Raw genomic sequence first — 20,715 nt, forward strand, 5'->3', positions numbered from 1 at the left:
ACCACCTCACACTCAAAAAATGCATGCAGAACTTAAATATAAAACAGGCATATTTGGCTTCATTTCACATAGGGAACATTCCATAAAAAAGAAAATACATAATATAATGACGCTCTTCTCAAAATTCCACTCTTGGCATGCAGTCTCTTTCCAGCGCACTTTAAAGGTGTGACAAACAAGTGTCAGACAGAACAAATTATTCAGCACCAGTTACCTTCACTGTCAGAAACAGCACAGTGCATGTCATCTACAAGGTAAGGGTCATCTGGTTTATAGACATGACTCCTTGGCAGATCCTTCTTGTGGTGGTCCTGCACATCTGGCAGCGAATGGCTGGAGCCATACTGGTTCCTCACATCATGGGCATCTGACACTCCAGAGCCTCTTCCCATGCCTACAGGCTTTCCAACAGGACTGAGTGGGCTCTCCTCCTCTGAATTCTGGCTGCGCATGGGCGGCCTTCCACTGCGGCTGCTTCTCTGAGACCTTTCCATGGCATCCCTTTCATAGGATTTACTCCTGTGGCCTGTACCATCTCTGGAGGAAATCTTGTCCATACCATATCCAGTAGACCTGGACCTACCAGAACTGTACATACGGTCCTCCTCCTCAAGACCCTCACGACTGGTACCGTAATATTTCTGCTGGTCATATGCATTCTTCTTCATCCCGTATGTGACATCATCCTGAAGCTTCTTGGACCTGGACACAACTGTGCAACTGCCCCCTGTTGATGTTGTCATGGTGTAAGAGGCAAGGTCTGACTCCACATCCCGTGCCTCTTCAATAGGGGAGAATTTAGAAATCTTCTGCTCCATTCCTTGCTTCCGGTGCTTACTACGTTTAGAGGAGACTACCGCAGGGGCAAGATTTTTGGGTGTGAGTTTGTGGCTACTGGAGCTGCTCCGTGATGTGTGTTTATAATCATCATAGTAATAAGAAGATCCTCCACTCACTGTGGTGCTGGTGCGGCTGTCCACTGTGCTCTGGTAACCTGTTGTGCCTGTTGGTCTGCCATAAGCATCCACAGGCTCATCTTCAGGCCTACCATAGGCACTCCCACGAGCAGGACCATTCTCACTGCGATACCGCCCTCCCACAGGATGACCTAAAGCATCAGTGGGTTGGCTAGTGTTGTCTTTCGTCAACTCACTGATGTCATCAATCATGACATAGTTCCGAGGAATATTCTGCTCCAAGTTAGAGGTGTAGAGTCCATCTGAGGCATAAGCAGATGTGGGACTGTCCACAGAGTGAGTCAGGCCAGGCTCTGGTGGGCGGTATTGTCCATAAGCATTGCTGTAAACTGAGCCAAAGTTAGTATCTGGAGCTGATGTGGCCACTGACACTGCTGGGTTGCTGATGACCTCATAGTTGGTGGGGATTTTCTGCTCAAGGTCAGCCAAAGAGGTTTGCCGTGGTCTTTGGTGGACTGTAAGGATTTCTGCCTGGGGCTGGTAGGAGAGGCCAGGTTGGTAGGAGCTGTGGGTGGGATAAGGAAGGCTCTGGCCTGGCATAGGCTGACCGGGTGGTTGGAAGCCCTGGTGACCATGCTGCTGCATGGCAAGGTCTGTCTGGTAAGTGGACTGAGTATACGTGCGGGAGGAATAGGTTCCCTGGTTCTGGTAGCCAGGGCCTGGTGGGGGATGGGGCTGGAATGTTCCTGGCTGAGGTGCAGAGGATGAAGGGTACTGAGGAGGTTGGAAACCTATCTGTTGGTAAGCAGAGCCAGGCTGCTGCATTGATGGTTGACTTTGAGGGTATGGATAGGACATATATGATGAAGTTGAGGGATACTGAGAGGTTGCATTGAGGTCATTAGTAAACTGACTCAGTGGTGCAGTGCTCGGCCGTGTCAGCAGACCATTAGCATCAAAAGTTGCTGTGGCAGCTGCCATCCTGAGGTTATTGAGCTCGCTGTCTGACATGTAGTCTCGAGCGTCACCCATACATCGCAGGTAAGCCAGCTCTCTCCTCTCCCTCTCCTTCACCATGGTCTCCTTACGTTGGGTGATACCTAGTTCCAAGTAACGCAACTTAGCATCAATCTCTTTCTCTTCCTCCTCCAGTTCAGCTTGCTGCTTTCGGAGCTTAGATGACTCTTGTTCCACAGCTTTCAGTTCACTCAGCAGGCCAGCCTTGGTGACTCCCTGGGCAGGTCTGGGTAGGACCCTCTGGGGCATGCCAGGAGAGCTGTACATTTGTGCTGGAGTAACAATGGGGAGCGGAGTCTCCTCTGGAGGGGGGCTGGGGAGAGTCCTCTTTACTTTCCTCATCAGAGAGTTCTGCTGCTGCTGCAGGGAGGCCATCTGCTAGGAGGGAGAGAGACACATCAGCAAACACTGAGCTATAAACAGAATGTGTTTATGTAAATTAGACTCATTACTGTACATTCGGTACTCATAGAGGGTCTGAACATTTCTTCATCCCTAGACCTAAGTGAAGAACTATGAAACCTGATATGTTGTCAACTGGATATTAATTGACCTATGCACAACAGAGAGGTTACCTTCATCAGTAGTTGAATTACATAGTTTGATTTCATTATATTGATTAAAATGTTGTTTCACTGAAGCCAATGACACTAAGTGACATTTTCCATCACTGATTAATAATGTTAAGTAAAATGTTTAGACGTGGCAGTCAAGGTAGTCAACACAAAGCACCTCTATTACATAACAATACTGCAAAGTATTGGAGTACAATTTAGAAGTACAATTTAGCCATGTTGGTTGTTATTCTAAACAAGTAAATGCAATATATTAAATATTAGTCAAATGTATCTTTACCAGTACTAATAAGTGTGTTTGACCAAACAGCAATTGTGCTTTTTCAATTCACATCTACTATACATCTAATTTGCTAAAAAAATATTCATTACATTCATGTATCCTACATTTCATACATGAATACAGAATCATTTTAAATTGAACAAAATACTGAACAAAGAAATGTGTGTTTGATTAGCTCAGTAAATGCAAACAAAAGCATGTAATGGTAAAACATTTTCCATATTGCCAGGGAACATCAGAAAATAATGAAGCAATTGTGTTTTGAGTCTTTTTCATTCAAATGTATTTTCAGACATATGTTAAAACTTAAATTTCCCTATACTCCTTTAATCAAATATCCACCATATTTTCCCCTTTTAGACACTGCTCAAAATATGCATGGCATGCAGGTAAGAACAGTCATTACAAATTTCAACATTACAAATGAAAAGACAACTTAAAATATATCTATGCTAGTCTATTACTTACAAATTAGTTGTGTTGGGTACATCCATGGTGACTTTTTAAGTATCCACAAGAGAGCCGAGTATGAAACGCTAACACTTAAGATTAGAAGTACAAATGCGCAAAATGCCTGAAATCGGATTTCTATGTTTGCTTCTCAGACTAATTTTGGCCTAAGTGCAAAGCAATGTTAATTTACTTTGACCAGCTGCTAACAATCAGGAAGACAGCAAAGCACCACCAGGATTTCTACACATTGTGTGTCCCCCTGGCAACTCTTAAGGGTTTGCCAGATATAGAAGACATGAAAGAGAGAGAAAGAGAGAGAGAGAGAGAGAGAGAAAACAGACTGAAAGAGTAGAAAGGGGAAAGATAAGGGAGGAGATACAGCAGAAAAGGATGATGGGAAAAGCTTTTCTGGCATGGCCAGCTGCTCTCATGGGAACATTCTGTCACTTCCTCCGATGCCAGATCCTGTGTGATCATCTATGACCACACAAAGCATATCCTGCATACACAGTACATATATTTATTTTGTTTTCTTTTCAGACAATTAATTGACTACTTTTATAATGTAGAAAAACAGTTCATTATTTTGGACACTGAACAAGACAAATATTAACTTAATTAAAATTTGTATCTAACTGTGTCTCTAAATGGCAATTGGTTCTTATAAATGTGGAATGAACTTATTTATTTTTATATGGTTTGGCAATAGTAGCCCTTATAATGAAACGATAGTTTAAGTGCAAAAGATGTGACAAATTTTAGGACATCCTGCATATGCCATGTCATGTCATGTCAGTGTGACCTCTAATCCAAATGCATTACAAATAAATGATGAATTTAATTATTTTCCTACAAAAAACATACAGCATATTATCCCTTGTAAAAAAATACTTTTAAATGTGAAAATTGACATCACTACATATTATATATCAGCAGCAAAAACATATTTGTTGTAGCTGATCAAAAGGCTATATATACTGTAATTTTGTGGGTGGGCTGCATTTCTAAAAACAGATATTTCTTCTGGATACATTTACCTAATATTTTTGTAATTATTATCATCATACTATTTATTGTAACTGGTAATTTCTGTTTCAAGAAAAGGTGAAGATATCGTACCTGACTGTTGGACAAAGCTTGCTGATGATATGGGGAGAACCTGTTCTTGGCAGGATCCTCTGACGTGGGACTGAGAGGCTTGGGATCCGACATGGAGCGCTGCACACTTTTTATCGGTCTTGGTAGGGTCTGGTGGCGCTGGGGTGATTCAGCAGTAAAGGCCTTTTGCTGGGGTGTAACATGGGCCTTGTTAAGCTTCTCCTGGGAGGCAAATGTTGTCTCCAACATGCGATGAGGAGACAATGGCGATACTGGGGAGTATAAAACCTGAGGAGATTTGGGGGGCTGGCGAGATTGAGACTCATTTTGTTGCTGCTGATAGCCAATTTCCAGGGGGTCTGGTTTCCTCCTCTCAAACTTAGCAACTCCTTGGAGTCTAGGAGAGGTTGGGTCAGATGTGTTCGCACCTACTATATGCAGACTTGTGGAGTATGGACTGATAGTTGTAGGGACACTCAGCTGAGGGGCGACCACACCCTGAGACTGAGACTCTGGTTCTGTCTGGCAGGCCAGACTCTCTCCTTTGTGGGTCCTTTCAGGGGCTGCTATGTAATGTAATAGGTCAACCTTTGAGGTCTCTGCCATGGTAATATGGATCGCAGGTGAAACCCTGCTTAGTTGGTCAGGCTCTGTTTGGCATGACGAATCATTTGTGGTCTGAATAGCTATACTTGCAGAAGCCACTTTAGATGACCCTTCTGATTTAGTCTCACCGCTGGATTCAGAGTGCTTCGATACACGTGATCGCCTGCGCCTTACTGGCTGCTGGTCCCACTCTGCCTGGTCCTCCTCATCAGTCTGCACACTACAGTCTGCAATACGCCTTGTTCTCCTGCGTCTGTTCATGAATCTGTCCTCTCCATCTTCATCATCTGTTTGCACACAACTGTCTGTAATCCTCTTCACAGAGTCATCCTCTGAGCCATCCCTCAGCCGAGGCATAGAATTCTGCTTTTTCATAATCTTGGAATCAGCCTGTTTGTCACTGCTTCTCAGAGACATTTCAGAGGCAGAACTATGAATAGGTCGAGCAGCCACCACGGCTTGGACCACTTGTCCATCCTGCCAAAACTGAACACTCTGTCCATCTTGTTGAATAACTCTACCACTCTGGTCACAGATAATAAAGCCTTGAGGGGGCCCTCCTCCAACAACTACCCCTTGTATAGCACCCTGTGCAGATGTTGCTGCTGCTGCCGCTGCTGCTGATGCTGCAGCCGCCTCTGCTGCTGCAGCAGCAGCTGCTGCCTCCACTGCTGCTGTCTTTTGCCTTTTCTGCTCCTCCAATTGCTGCTGGAGCTGCTGTTGCAGAGACTGAATTTGTTCAAGCTGCATTCTCTGCTGGGCCAGTTGCTCTCTTTGCATGATGAGCTGGGTCTCCCGTTCAGCTTGCTGTTGCTGTAGGACTTGCTGTTTGATTGTCTGAAGTTCTTGAATCTCACGCTGAACAAGTAGTTGTTCTTTTTCTCTGTGTCGCTGAAGCTCCATACGATCTCTTTCAAGCTCCTCATGTAGGCGCAGCTGCCGTAATTTCTCCAATTCAACCCGCTCTCGCTCTAGCTGCAGCATGTGTTCTTGTTGCTGACTAAGTCTCTCATCTTCCTTACCTTTCTGTGCGTCAGTGGGAGGAGAAAGTTTGGAACTTTGTGCTAGGGCAGTAACTGTTGCTTGTGGCTGGCCCTGTGGCAAAACTAATGGTTGAGGTTTACTGATGGGTTGAACTTGAGATTGTGTTTGAGTTAAAGATAAAGGTTCAGTTTGAGTTGGTAACTGCTGTGGCTGCATTTGGGCTTGCACTGGCTGGACAGCTGGAGGTTGTCCTTGAGCTTGAGAGATGGACGGAACACTCTGCGAGGTAAGTTGAGTTCGGTCTGTCTGTTGATCCCCTGTGGTTTGCATACCAGGTGCTGGTACATTTTGTGCTCCTGTGTGTGCTGCAGGTTGGGTTGGTGGAATGGTTGTAGCTGTTTGCGCAGCAACTGTTGTTAAAGGCTTTCCAAGGTACACAGGAGTTTCCTGGTGTGAACTGCTTGCAGTGGGCACACTGCCTGATGGTGTGGCTGAAGTAGGATACTGGTTTGGAGGAGGGTAGGAATATGGTCCCTGTGTGGACAGAGGCATTCTGGGAGCCACTTGAGGCAACCTGGTGAGGCTAGCCAATGGTACAGCAGTTACACCTGTTGGGTATGGTCTGTAAATGCCTCTAGGCATGGGACGCAGGACAGAGGCAGGCTGGGTGGTAATTGGCAAGGTAGAGGCTATGGGAGTGTTTATGGTAGAATATATCATGCCATCACCTCCTCTCATAGCAGCAGGGTACAAGGCGCGTATACTTGCTTGTCTAGCATTAATTAGGTTTGTTAGGGTTTGGCTGTTTGCCGTTGGTCTTCCATCTGGGCCATACAGTAGGTTTGCTCTTATTGATGCTAAGCTTTGCTGGAGATTTAGCCTACCTAAAGGCCCACCCCTTCCAGCCCCATAAGGTACCAATTCAGGGTTATTTCCATACCGACTCCCAAACTGGTCCACTGAGTTAAGAGCTGCACACATCCGACTGATCTCCCTGGCAGTGGTTGCACTGTACTGAGCCAGGTTGGAATCCTGTGATCCTGTTAGGTCACGTGAACTGTAGGCATGTTCAGAATTGATATTTGACATGGAGCCATATCGGCGAAGGGGTAATGAGGGGCCTGCAAAATCTCCTTGGTGACGCAAGTCTGTGTAAGATCCATACTGTGCTCCCATGCCAAGGTATGCACCATCATAAGCCTGATTCATGCTGCTAAGATCTACTGCCAGACCTCCCTGGACATTACTCTGATACTGACCAGCATCATTCATGGAAGGCAGATTAGTATCAGACATCGAAGGTTGTATTCTTCCTGAGGGGACTATGGGTGGTTGATATGGTTTATGTTCCTCTGTTACTCCCTGTGTAGCTTGAGGCTGCTTCTGTTGTTGTTGGCTGACATTGTAGTGAGGTGGATGGGGAGAATGGGCTGCTTGAGAGGTTTCAGTGGTGGGGTTTTTATCTGAGGATACTGTTGTAGGCTTCTGAGTGAATGACCCTGTACAGGAACCAGCAAAGGGCAATTTGTAAACAACATCACAACAAGCCACTTGGTTTTCTGGTTTGATCTGTCCAGTGAGATCCAAGACCTGAGGAGGGGGAGGAGGTTCCTCTCGCTTCACCAACTGAGTCACTGTGCCCGCCTGGGATGTGTTACTTTCATCAAGTTGCACCATCATAACATGGGGTTTGCCTGTGGACAAGTTCATTACTGTCGGCTTGTTTTGTAGCTCTAAGGCAACTCCACCATAGATTTCATTAGAAGCAGGAGCCCCAGACACTGACTGTGGAGCTACTCTAGGAATGGCACTAGCAGTCACTACAGGCTGGGCACTGCTTGTCTGGCTCACTACAAGATCCTTTTTCATCAGCAATGGCTGGACCTGATTAGCTAAATTGTAACGAGCAAAAGAGGATTGCTGTTGGTGCTGTTGGAGCTGTTGCTCAAGAAGCTGTTGCTGCTGCAGGAGCTTCTGCTGCTGTAACTGCAGTTGCTGCTGTTGGAGACCCAGGTTCTCCAGGCAGGCGTCAATTTTGGGAATAGAGGGGTCTGTAATTGTTGGCTTACTCTGGGTTAAACACACTGCTGATCCAACACCCTGCCCCAGATCTACACGGTTTTGCAAAGGATCTCCATACACAACTGGTTGCTTGGGTTGGGACATGAACATAGATCCTGCTACTGTGACACTAACTGTTGTCGGTGTTGATACAGATATGTGTGGTTGCTCTTGTGCATTCAAATTCATGATAAGAGGTTGCACTGCTGTGTGTCGACTAGATGGCTGCTCTGCTCCTAAAGAGTATCTTCTTGTATCAGCGGCCAGGGATGTTAGGTCCATCCCTTGGTCTGTCATTATAATTGGGGCAGGCCTCATTGGGGCTCTCAGATCCACCACATTAGTACCTGGATGTGTTTGGCCCTGGCCCACAACCATTGAAGTGCCTGGAATATTTGAGATTTTACATAGAGATATATTTTCCATAGATATTGATCCACGACTGTGTGCAGTTGTGGTGCTAATACCAACAGTTGCTTTTTCAACATTTTGAGCCATCTGTGAAGGATGTTTAGGAGACTGTTGTGATGGATGCATTTGTGGTGATGTTGGGGAACTTGTTGAAGGGGGCTGGGAGCTATACAAGGTTTTACAGCTGACCTGTGTTGGTGATGACAAAGGGGAAGTAGATGAATTTACAGTAAGTGGCTTGGCAGGACTAGTTGTTTCAGAGCCTAGTGTTATCACCATCACTGGTGAATCTTGAGAGGACTGCTGTCGTGCAAGACGTGGTGAAATTGCCCTTTGAGTTGCCTGAGCTCCATGGGAAGCTGCAGCTGATGTTGGACCACCAGGCAAGGATGGCAACTGCCTGCCGCTACCACCAGTGGGTCGCACGGACGGTGTATGTGTTGGGCTTTGTGCAGGAGAAGTGGTGGGGGAGACTGGGGGGCTAGGGCCTTTGAAAAGGGAGAAGACTTTGGAGGTTAACGAAGATGCTCCAGGGTCGGGTGATGCCTGTGTTGGCCTCTGGGAGCCTGTTCTGTTGCTGGCAGACACTGTGCTACCTGCATTTCGAGATGTGGCAGTCTGACTGACTTGGGCTTTGGTTGTGGCAACTCCAACAACACCTTCAATTTTGGCACTCTGTGTCATCATCCTATTTTGTGTTTCTTTTGATAGATGTTGTGCTGCATGAATTCCAGGGATTCTTGGGTCACTCCCAGTTGTGGAGAAGGAAACAGGTGCAGTAACCTGGGTAGGGCTTGAGCCAGGGGTTAAGACAGTTCCTGCTTCAAGATGTTGTTTACTGTCAAGTTGAGAGGCACCTTTCTGTTGAGAAACCATTTGTCCTTGCCTCTGTATGAGCTGGGCTTTCTTCATCATCTCCTCATAGACCTCCTCTGCACTTTTTAGTGTTTTATCAGATGGTGACAATGCTGCTGTCTTTTCTGTAGGGGAGTAGAGTGATGTAAAAGTTGGAAGGTTATATTCATTTCCTGATTTGTAGAGCTTTCCACCAATCATCTCAAAGCCCTCTGCTTCAGAGTCCATAGAAGGTGAGTATTCAGAACATGAAGATCTGTGAAGCTCCTCCATCTCAGCAGCCTGTCTCAGCTCCTCTGTTGGTGATGCATCCTCAATTGGAGAGAGATTACTGGGGGGAGTTTTGGATCTTTCCCTGCGTCTCTGTGCCCGTAGCTCTTCTTTATCCCTCTTTGTTTTTCGAGCAGTGCTTCGGATCCTCTGTTGCTCTAGATCTCTCATCTGCTCCTGTTCTCTAAGTAGTTCTTCCTCCTCTCTGAGCTCATCCTCCTCAGATGAGTCCTCAATAGTGGGCAGCAGTGGCCCATGGGAGCGATGTCGAGCCTTCCTCTGTTGCTTCGCTTCCTCTAGTCTTGCCCTTCGACTAGGGCTGCTGTCGCTGTCATCCTCCATTGATGACACAGATGTGGGAGATGTTCCAGAGGTGTAGCTGGGAGTGGTGGCAGGTAGAGTGGATGAATATTCCCCCTTCGATCGCTCCTCTGGAGAACCAGTCAGACTCTCCATCTCTAGCTCTGGTTCTCGTAGGTCATGCTCAGTACTGAGCTCCATGTCTCGGTTGTAGCTGTTGGTGTTATTCAGCTCGATGGTCTTAAAGCGCCGAAGGCCTCCTGCCATTACAACATCCTCTTCTTCATTTGCCTTATAAACACCTTCTGAAACCTTGGTGTCATCCTCAAAACTATTAGAATGGTGAGAGAGTCGTCGTCTCTCTTTGCTCAAATCCCCACTGGTTTTATGTGCCCTTTTAGTTTTCTGGTTTCCATATTCTTCCACCTCTTCTTCATCAGCACTCATTTCCATAATTTGCCTCCTCATGAACTCCTCATCTGTTAAATCCTTATGTGTCTTCTTTTGTCTCACTGGCAATGGTGAGAGACCACTTTCACTGCTATCTTCCACATAATCATGGCGAAGCTTACAGCTGAGGTCATCCTCTGATTCATCCCTTGCTGCATCATCATCAGGATTGTAATCCCGTTCCTGTCCAACGGACAGTGAATGTGGCCTGTGCTTCTGGTCTGAGGCAGTCTTTGACTCTAGTAGAGGCTTCATGGAGCTCTCTAGCTTGGTGATTTCTGAGGGAATGGAAGCACCTCTTTCATTGAGCTTGATTCCTTCTTCCTGGATCTGGCCTGTAATCTCGCCTTGAGAGCTGGAGATCCCATCTGAGGAGTAGCCGGTGTCGCTTAAACTCTGTGTACTTGATTTGTTGGAATCCTACAGAAAGAAAGAAAAAGGAGGAGAGAGGTCAGATGCAAAAAAAAATCATTATTTTTTCCTAAATTTACTCATGGTAAGGTCTATTACAAGCCTTGGTGCACAGCTTGTATCACACTATTTCATCAAACTCATCAGCAGTGACATTTTTATGAGCATTTTTAGATAATAGGGAGTAAAATTAATGCACTGGACCTAATACAGATGAAATAGTCTCTAATACTAAGATATTAGAGAATAATTACATTGAAAAGAACCAACCCTTAATCAAACAACCAGATATAGTAACACTTAAACGTAAAATCAACCCAAATATTTACTGTGTATTGCATTTTGGTTTTAGAAATCAAGCAAATTTGACTTTGTACACAGTTACAACCAAGCAACATTTATACATTTTTTAATTACATTTTGCAAATATAGAAAGGGCACAACAGGATAATCAGTCTGAATCCTGATCAGAGTTTTTGTTTTGTTTGTGAATACAATTTTATTTTGTAGTTTATTAAAACTATTGACCATATTCTATTGATGTGGGTTGAGTTTGCCTTTCAATGTTATGTTCAAACAGATGATAAATACACTGACACACAAAGTGAATAAAATAGACAGTTGAACATACAAACATCTACAGACAAATGTCATTTGGTTACATGCTTGATCGCCATCTTTGACGCATTCTACATTGCATTCTTCGAACCGCTGAAGAATAACGAACATGCTTAGAATGCTTAAACTGTCATCACGAAGTGTCACACTAAACAAAAAGCTTGTGTTTGATACAAATAAAATAGAAGTGTACAAAACAAGTGGGAGAAATGGGGGAACAGGCTGAAGATGAGGAATGGCCACTGAGACAATGATGACGACGATGATGATGGTAAGGATGATGATGATGATAATGAAGACTGTGATGATAACATTATGATGATGAAGAAAAGGAAAGTAGGAATAATTAATTGTTGATAAACAAGTGATGATGTTATTATGAAACACTTACATGCAATAACTGCTATTACATGATGGTAATAGTACCAGTTGATGATAACTACTACTAATTAACTTTGGTAGTGCTGTGGATTAAATGTGATGTTGGAATGATGACGATGATGGTAGCGGAAGTAAAGAAGAAATAAGAAGAACAAGATCTTAGAAAAGAGCAATTGTAAAAACAGAAAACAAATGTGTAAACTACAAAAATTATGATTAAGATGAGGACGAAGAAGTAGAAAAAAACTAGATAGAGATCATGATCTCATAACAGCGACAACAGTGATGTGGAATAAAAGATTAAAATTATTATTAACTGATGATGATGATGATAATGATAATGATAATGTTGATGATGATGACGATGATGATGACAATATTGGCGATGATGATTCTGAGAAATGGTTACAATTATTCGAACAAAGCAAAAAAAAAAATCAAAATGGTGAATCAAGAGTAACAAGTGAAGGCGAAGAGGTTGCAGGTAGCTCACTTCATGGTGTCTTGACTTCTGTGCATCTTCAGCTATCTTCATGTCTCTTGGTGAAGTGACAGTCTCTGACAGTGCCTTCTTTGGTGAGGCCTTGATGTCTTCTTTTAGAGATTTAGAGGTGACCTTAGTCTTCTCCTGGCTCTGCGGCTGTTTGCGTGTCTGGTTGTTACCTGTGGGTTTAGACTGAGTAGGTGCTGTTTTTGAAGGGGTGGGAGACCCCTTGGCATAACTGGATGCTGCTTTACCAGGGGTAGATGAAGGTTTGGCACCAGAAGGATGAGAAGGACCCTTAGTCTGGGCAGAGGGCTGAGCAGATCCCTTTGTCTGAGTCTGCCCTTTGGCCTGGCTCGGGCCCTTTATTTGGTTAGCGGCCTGAGCAGGGCCCTTACTTTGAGCATGTGACTGACTGGGACCTTTAATTTGACCAGGTCCCTTACTCTGAGCTGAGGATTGTGTTGGACCCTTAGTTTGAGAAGGTGACTGAGTTGAACCTTTGGGTTGAGGAACAGATTGGGCAGAACCCTTGGTTTGAGGGGAAGCTTGGCTTAGCCCCTTGGTTTGAGGGGCAGGCCCAGCCTGTTTCATAAGAGACACAGGGCCACTTACTTGGGGACCCGGTGGTTTCTGTTGTTGTTCAGGACCTGTGGGCCTAGGCCCTGAAAGTTGACTGGGCCCTTTCTGCTGAGGTGGTTGTTGATTGGCTGCAGCAGGTGCCCGGGGGGATCCCGATGGCTGTGTGACAGGAGCTGGAATATCTCCCAAGCTTCCTGACAGAGCCCGCTGCGTCTGGCAGTTCAAGCACAGCCATTCTTTCTTCTGAAACAAAAAAACACAAAGACAACAGCAATCAGGAATGTTGACATATAAGTCAAAAGCACATGGTTTCTTGTATCAAACTCTATTATTCATGTACATCAGCAAAACATAAGTTTCACACTCAGAGTTTTCTTAGAGTCACCTGGATTCCAGCTGGTACCAACAATGAGTAAACCAAAAGGGAAACCCTTTAAATGGGTGACAATCTGACTCTAAATACATAAAATATGCTCAACATTGTGTCAACACATTATTGTATTACTCTAAGATGATTGAATGGATATAAATATGTCTGTTAGTTAAATAAATTGAATTAGAAAGTTGTTGCTTTATAAACGGTCATGGACTGCCAAGGACTAAGTACAGCAAGTCTGAAAAACTGAATATTTGAAAGCCTGTCCAAACAAGGCCTTTCATCTCTTCGAGAAGACTTAATCATTTGACAACATTAAGCACTCTCAAACAGGGTACCCAGAGGAAGAGTGCTGTGTGAATACTAATTAACACATCTGATATTAGATTGGAGAGGTGCAATGATCATTAGACCTTCTACAGAGCCCTCAGAATACCCCTGTATCTGCATGAGTAGGATTCGTCCTTCACAATTATCTGCACTGAACCCTATCTTTGGAGGTAGTTAACATCTAGATCAAAACCCATCAAAGACAGGATATTAACACGAACAGATTCAATTTCAGGTCAATGCAGCAGATCGATGAAACTGCTCAATGGAAAAAAATGGTTATATTACAGGTTATGAAAGTTGAAAAGAGAGATGGCAGCACCATGTTTGTAACCCAGCCCTCCTTTTCTGCGATAATCATCTGTGCCTCAGGCTTAAAGAGGCAGTGTTATTGTGTCACAGACGCATTCAATAAAACAAATAACCTCATAAACACCTCTATTGCCAATTACCATCTACCAAATCAATCATTTCTTTTATTGGCGTCATACTTTGACGTCAAAAGCATAAATACAGAAGATGGAATTCACACACAATCTCAGGATCAGCTAATAAATAAAAACTATGCAGGTGTTCAATGACTATATCAGAGGACATCTTTACTGCAGCCCTAACAGTCAAGATGCCAGAGAAGCTGACATAAATAATAAATTATTTATTTTTTCAAATGCCATTAAATATTACAACTATCAAATACAATCAGTACTAGTAGGAGTTATTGGGATTCTGTCACTTCTGTCAAATGTCTGACAAAGAGGGAGTTATCCGCTGGAAAAATATAAATGACTGAGAAAAGCCTCCATTACAAGCAAGACAAAGAGAGATAGTCAGAGAGTGACAATCGTTTAGTCAGCAAGGAACATCCTAACAGCATGATAGAGATCTTAATCTAGAGACCCCAGAGACCAGCGTTTGACAGACAAAACTTCAGTGATACGGTCTGAAGGTAGGACACAGTCTGTCTTCTTTTACACGTTATACTAAAATGTATAAATGTATGTGAGAAATCGATCAGGGTGTCTGTGTGTGTGAGTGAGAGATTGATTATTTGTTGTTCTCAGGGCTCCTTGTGTGTCCTCTGGGTTCTTGTAGAAAACACTGTTTAGCTCATTAGCCGCAGTGAATGACAGACAATCACAGACCACTTCTACTGTCTTGTAAAACTGATTTATGAAGGCAAAAGAATCTACAAATAATAGTTAGTGGGTGGTAGGAGACAAAGCTACAGCTAAAACCTACCAGGAGAGAAATGAAAAAGGAAGATGAGGTGGTGGAGGAGGAGGAGGAGGAGTAGGAGGAGGAAGAAGAGGATGAAAAAAGAGGAAGAAAGTGCTAGTGGAATAATGAATGTTGATGATAAGCAAAAATGTAATACTAACTATATTTTGTTATTATTGCTAAAAATAAATGCTGAAATTAATAAATCATACAAAAAGGGCTTTTTACATGAGTAGCACTGCACTGTAGATAGCACGTTTTCCTTTGTTTACAAACAGGCTCACAAATAAATATTTTGCTATCAGAGTTGAAATATCTGCATTGAGATCAGGCTGTTCATCATCTTTGGAGAATCATTGGACAGACTGCGAAAAGAGGTGTGAAAGTTGCCTGTGCATATTAAGATGTTTAAAGCTGCAGTAAATGTGCCCTGTGGAGTTTGTGACTGGTAGTAGCACCATAGAGCGAGTTTGTATCTCATGCTCAAGAGGATGTGACAAGATACACATTCCTGCCAATGCTTTTATGCTATTTCATCAATTGAGTTAATTGCAGCAATGTGCCAAGAAAAATAGCAATGCAACAGCAATAGGCAAGGAAGAAGACTGGTAGCCAGCAAACACGGATGTTAACAGTGCAGGATACAACTTCTCCAAAAATCGGTTTTGCAAATGTTTTATGAGGAAAGAACATTTGAACTGACTGTAAACATAGCTTTGTTTGTTTGCTAGTAAACTCCACAGGGCATTTCTGCCCATTAGAGGGCAGGAGTACCTCAAAAAAACAAAGTGACAGATACACTGCTCTGACATATTGTCAACTTACACTTTCAGCAGAGAGAGTCCCACACTCCCTGGCCATTTTACTCTTTTTTTTTGGTTTTTGTCTCAACAAACTCAGAGAAAAAATAATGTCTTCACCTGAGTTTATGGAGCTAGTTTGCCAAAAACAGCTCCCTGCTGTTGACTGAAATTAGGTCAACAAGAGTGGTGAGACTCAGCCTCTTGAGTTCATTTGATTTGATGTCAGGGTAAAAAAATCCCAATAACATCAGCTTTATGATACCCGTAGACATCCATTGTTTCATTATACAATCTGCAGAGACTAGTAAAAACGAAAGTACACCTCATGTAGCTTGTGATCAATAGAATAACACAGCAGTGCTCCTGATGGTTGGAACACAGCATACATGGAACATCATAACAACTCAATTACAGCCCTTATGCAACATGAGTGATAAATTATGCAACTCTCTCATTTAGAAATGATGTCATTTGAATATTTTAATCCATGAATGCTGTGAAAATATGCAGTTCAGCAAGGATAATGCTGCAGCAACCTTAGTGTGGGCAGCTTCAGCATCAAAGGAGATAAAATAAGAGCCTGGCAAACACTTGGCCAGGTTGAAAAAACTTTCAAGGACAGTAAAAACTGTACCAATTATAACTTCACCCACGCAGTTTGACAAATTGACATTCACAAATACAGTGAACTACCAAAACCAAATATGATATGGTAAAGACATATATGGTGGCTAAATTTGAAATCTATGTAACATGCTATTTTTCTTGATGCTATTTTTGCATTCAAGATAAAACATTTCTTAACATGCCCAAATCCTACAGGAATCTGTTCTCTCAACTGAGACCACGACGCCCGGATGGAGCCATTGGCATGCCAAACAGACAGACTTGCTTTGTTTTCATCTCTCTCAAGTGCTCTACTGAGAAGCTATATATAAACAGGTGCAGCACTCTCAGAACTAGCCATCTGTGCTGCTTCTTTCACATGTACAAAAAAAAAAAAATGTCAGAGACAAGCGTCTGTGTGTTTTTGGCCAGCTAGTGCACAATGGGACAGAAAACTACTGAAGCTATGATGCAATATAGAAAGTGAAGACCTGCTATGTATGTACACATGTATGCATATGATCACATAATCATCCCTTCTAAAAATATCCAGCCTATGAAATCCTGCCTCATTTCCAACTTCCTCACAACCACATCCAACCTGCTTTTACTACTTTTTTGGGCATGTTCATAAAAGCAGAATCTAATTAAACAACTAAATGAGATACTAATGAACATTTCTCTTTCCATAGAGCAGCTTCCTCCTGCCATGTTGGCACTGCCAAACTCCCATCTTTGCTCCTGAATCAGCATAACATCACTGCGTGGGTGAAAGGGAGAGAGGAGCAAGGCCAAACCGGAGCTGGGAGTAGCAAATTATTCATGTAGAGTGCTTTAGCTTGTACAGCAGTGCGCGATGTGGGCAGTGTTTCTCCCACCTCTACACAGACTATGTAGAGAAAATCAAGTCAGTGTAAAAGACTGAGCCTCTGCACTTCTGACACAGGCCTTTAATGCACCCTGAAAACAGAGCAACCAATTCACTGTGGCAATCCCCCGTCTACTCTTAAACTGCCCACTGAAGAACAGCACTTCAACAGCTCAATACGTAGACATTAAAGTACAGCTAAAACTTCAAAAGTGACAAGTAATGGAAAATTTTCCTCAAAAAGAAAATAGTATGATAAGATTTTTTAACACTTATGAACAGTGGTGTATGCGGGTCTACTGTATGTGTGTGTGGCACAGTTGTATAGCAGCAGCAGGCTCAGCTTGTTGGTGAGATCATCTTGTTAGTATATTGGTAACCTCATTAAGAGGCAGGAGGTTAACTTGTCTGCTCAGTGGAGAGTGTACTTAACCTTGGCTCTGAACTGTAACTCAGATGCAGCTGACAAGACAACAAACTGTCTAATCTATCAATTACATTTGGAGCCTTTGGTGTCTGTTCTTATCCACTGCAGCATGCGATGAGACAACAGAGGTCGTGTTTGAGGAAATTTTGACAGAACAAATATTTTTTGATGGACATCCTTCATCCTAATAGTCTCTAATGTCACTAAACCTCCTAGCACCGATTGGTTTATTGCATATCTAATCAAAAACTCAATACATCAAATGTAACAGTTCACATTTTATTTGAGCCTTTAGCAGAACTGAGTAGTTAGAAGAAAAGCTAAAGTCAACTGACCTTGCTGTTCTGTCCAATAAAGTGACAACTACATGGCCTCTCTGATGTCCTCAACTAGTCATAGCTACTGTTTATCTATTCTGTGTCTGTGAAAATGAATAATTTAACGGAGGCTGTGGATATATGCAGCATAATGAAACATGTTGCAAACACAACCAATATAGAAAATGTATGTTAAGCTTACAGAAAATATTTTATGTTATTTTATTTTTATTTCAGTTTAATGTTGTCTGTATTTGCAACTGGTTTCTGTATTTGGTAGTGTTTGCTAAATTATTATGCTGATTATGTGTTGTCGAATTGGTGAAGATATTTTTGTCATATGTGTTTTTCATTTATTTGTTTTTTCTTAATTGTGGTGTGTAACACTTTATTTTACAGGTCCTTTAATTGTACGGAGATTGTCTGAGTAAGTTTTTGGGAAATTTTACAAAGAATTTTGGTGCAATTTGGTTTGACACACAAACTAAATATTTTCTGTCTGTTAAAGAATTGTCGAGATTTTTTGCAAATTAACAAATCTATTGAGTGGGTACTTGCCAACTAAACCAACTTCACACTTTTTCTCTGTTTCTTTCTCATAATTTGTACCAAATCGTACCACTCTTTCTGTAAAATATCCTAAAAATTAGCCTTTAAATGCCAATTTCCAGAAAATGTAAAATAAAGTGTTACATTTAAGCTCTCATGACATAATTAGTAATACATATCTTAAAGTCATGAGGAAGTGCACTCTGGAGCTACTGTCTTATTTCACTGTTGTACATTCTCTACAGTAGATATTACACCATATACCCAGAAAATGACTGTAAGCACTGCAGGACGACCCTGGTGCCCACAATATTTGAACTGTAAAATGAAACAGCTGGAGACAAATTGCTTGGTGCTTTTGACGCAATAGCAAATGTAAATTCTGTTTTGGGGATTTTTGCTTTTTAGTTGACAAAGTACAAAGTGAAGTTGAAAGAGCAGATAGAGAGTGAACCTGATTCTGGCATAAGTAGATACTGTGAGCACCGGCAGTACAGTGATGCTCCATTCAGTCAGCACACAGCCGGAAAAGCTGCCCTTTCACTGTCAAAATAATGAGAGATTGAACACTGCAGGTTACCACAAGGAAAAGGTCAGAGAGATTGATCCCATTCTCATAGATTGATCCCACTCTCAGAGGAGCTTGCCTAGACATTATAGCCCTGATCACTCACACAATGTGTGTGTGTGTATGTGTGTGCAACCCGAAAGGGCGCATGCAAATATGTGCAGAACTGCGCGTGTGCCTGTACATGTGCAGTGGTGGCTGGATATAAATTTATCTAATTATGTAATGCAACACACTTACAGAACCATGAAGGGAAGTATATTAATTATCCAGACTGCAAACCCCAAATGACAACCGAGGCTAGAAGCAGGTATGTGAATTAAAAGCACTTAGATGAGGCTTCTTGGTGGCTCATTTGATTAAGGAATGTAGCATCTTGGATTAAAATCCAGCCATGTTTACTGTCTCCCTCAATTTAGAAGGATCTAATAAAGGCAAAAATTGCTTAGATTTAATGGGGCATAAAGAGCAAGCACTCAAAAGTAGCAGATCCTTCAGGGTATAAAAGGTATAAGAGGCATCTTGCACAGAGCAGGAAAAAATAAAATGCAACCTCCTGCAGAATGGTCTTCCAGAGTGTGGTTCAAAGGAGGATCTCAAACTGCCATGATTGTTTTTTTGGTTTTTTTTGTATTTTTTCTGCTAATCAATAAATCATACACTTCAAGTTAAACTCACAATACAGTGCAAGGCTCCACATCAGATATAACAGTAATAAATACAAGTTTTCAAAAAATGTCTGAAATTGATTGAATGTGGATGCACTAAAGCATTAAACTTTAAAAAAGATCCAATAGGTTTCTCTAATGAAAACTATTGATAACTCTATGCAGTAATTTAATTATAGACAGATCTATAAACATTTTTGCTCAAACTAACATGACATAGAGTAGTGTCACATATTTGTTCTAAAATTGGCTCTTGGTACACCTAATGTGATAAACAACATGGGCATGTGAGGCGGTAAATTACACGTGTAGTGCTTCAGCTATGTATCTTATTTGTCATACTTTTTGTCTTACAATATTAAAGCAATGTCGGTATGATGTTTGCATAAATTTACAACTCCCAGTGGATCTTTTGGAGCCAGTGACTCCACCTTCTAGCTGGAAGGCAGCTATGTACAGTCTCTCTTGAATAGTTTGAGGAAGGGGGATTGGAAGCATTTCCTCCGGGTAGAGGTCACACCCACAGTGGACTCTATGATCTAACTTTAAAATACTGGAAGGCACCTCACATGTTTTTCTCTACAGGGCTTAAATCAAAGGTCACATTGCTCAACAGCTCCATACAGAATCCTGATCACAAATTGCAAACACCTCTCTATAGTTGGATCTACCCAATAAATGCAACAATGCATGAAAGTAACATTTAGAAAAAAAGGTGCAGCGATGACAGAACTGCTGAGGGAATGTGACTGTGGAGAGCTTTTACACTTCCTACCCATGGAGGGAGCCAGAGAGTGAAGAATTTCATAGAGAGATATGGAGTCCCGTGGGAGCATACACGCCCACAGAAAAACATGAACGCACAGAGCAGAAAAACAAACAGGGTCAGATTCAAGCGTCATGCTAAATATTGCACTTGGAGTGGGCTGCATATTTAACAGCAACCATTTTAACATCATCTTAGCCCTTACTGCCTGCGCAATTGGTGGTGACAGTCACACCCCCCTCTTGTCCCACTTTATTTCTGCATGCATACAGACATGGCACCAGTATATCTGGATATGCTGTGTACTAACACATGTGCAAGCAGACATACTGCCTGTAACCTCAGTATTCCCTGCTTACTGTCAGTCAACTCACAGCACGAGTCTGTCCCCCGCACGGTTTCTCTGCCAGTAACCAGACCACAAGCTGTGAGCAAGAAATGTCAGCTGCCATTAAACGCAGTC

At 42.6% G+C, this 20,715-nt stretch overlaps 1 protein-coding gene across 3 annotated transcripts in view; it reads right to left on the bottom strand.

Moving 5' to 3' along the window:
• The window catches only part of bsnb (bassoon (presynaptic cytomatrix protein) b), a 65,686-nt gene that overhangs the window by 5,188 nt on the left and 39,783 nt on the right, over positions 1–20,715 (bottom strand). For all 3 annotated transcript variants that reach the window (XM_042406283.1, XM_042406284.1, XM_042406285.1), the window contains exons 4-6: positions 12,790–12,999; positions 4,365–10,700; positions 215–2,309 (exon numbers count right to left, since the gene is read on the bottom strand). In XM_042406283.1, coding sequence (XP_042262217.1) covers positions 215–2,309; positions 4,365–10,700; positions 12,790–12,999 — 8,641 coding nt within the window. The remainder of the gene's footprint in view (positions 1–214; positions 2,310–4,364; positions 10,701–12,789; positions 13,000–20,715) is intronic.

Source organism: Thunnus maccoyii, chromosome 3, assembly GCF_910596095.1.
Source record: "Thunnus maccoyii chromosome 3, fThuMac1.1, whole genome shotgun sequence".
In the NCBI taxonomy this organism is placed as follows: domain Eukaryota; kingdom Metazoa; phylum Chordata; class Actinopteri; order Scombriformes; family Scombridae; genus Thunnus; species Thunnus maccoyii.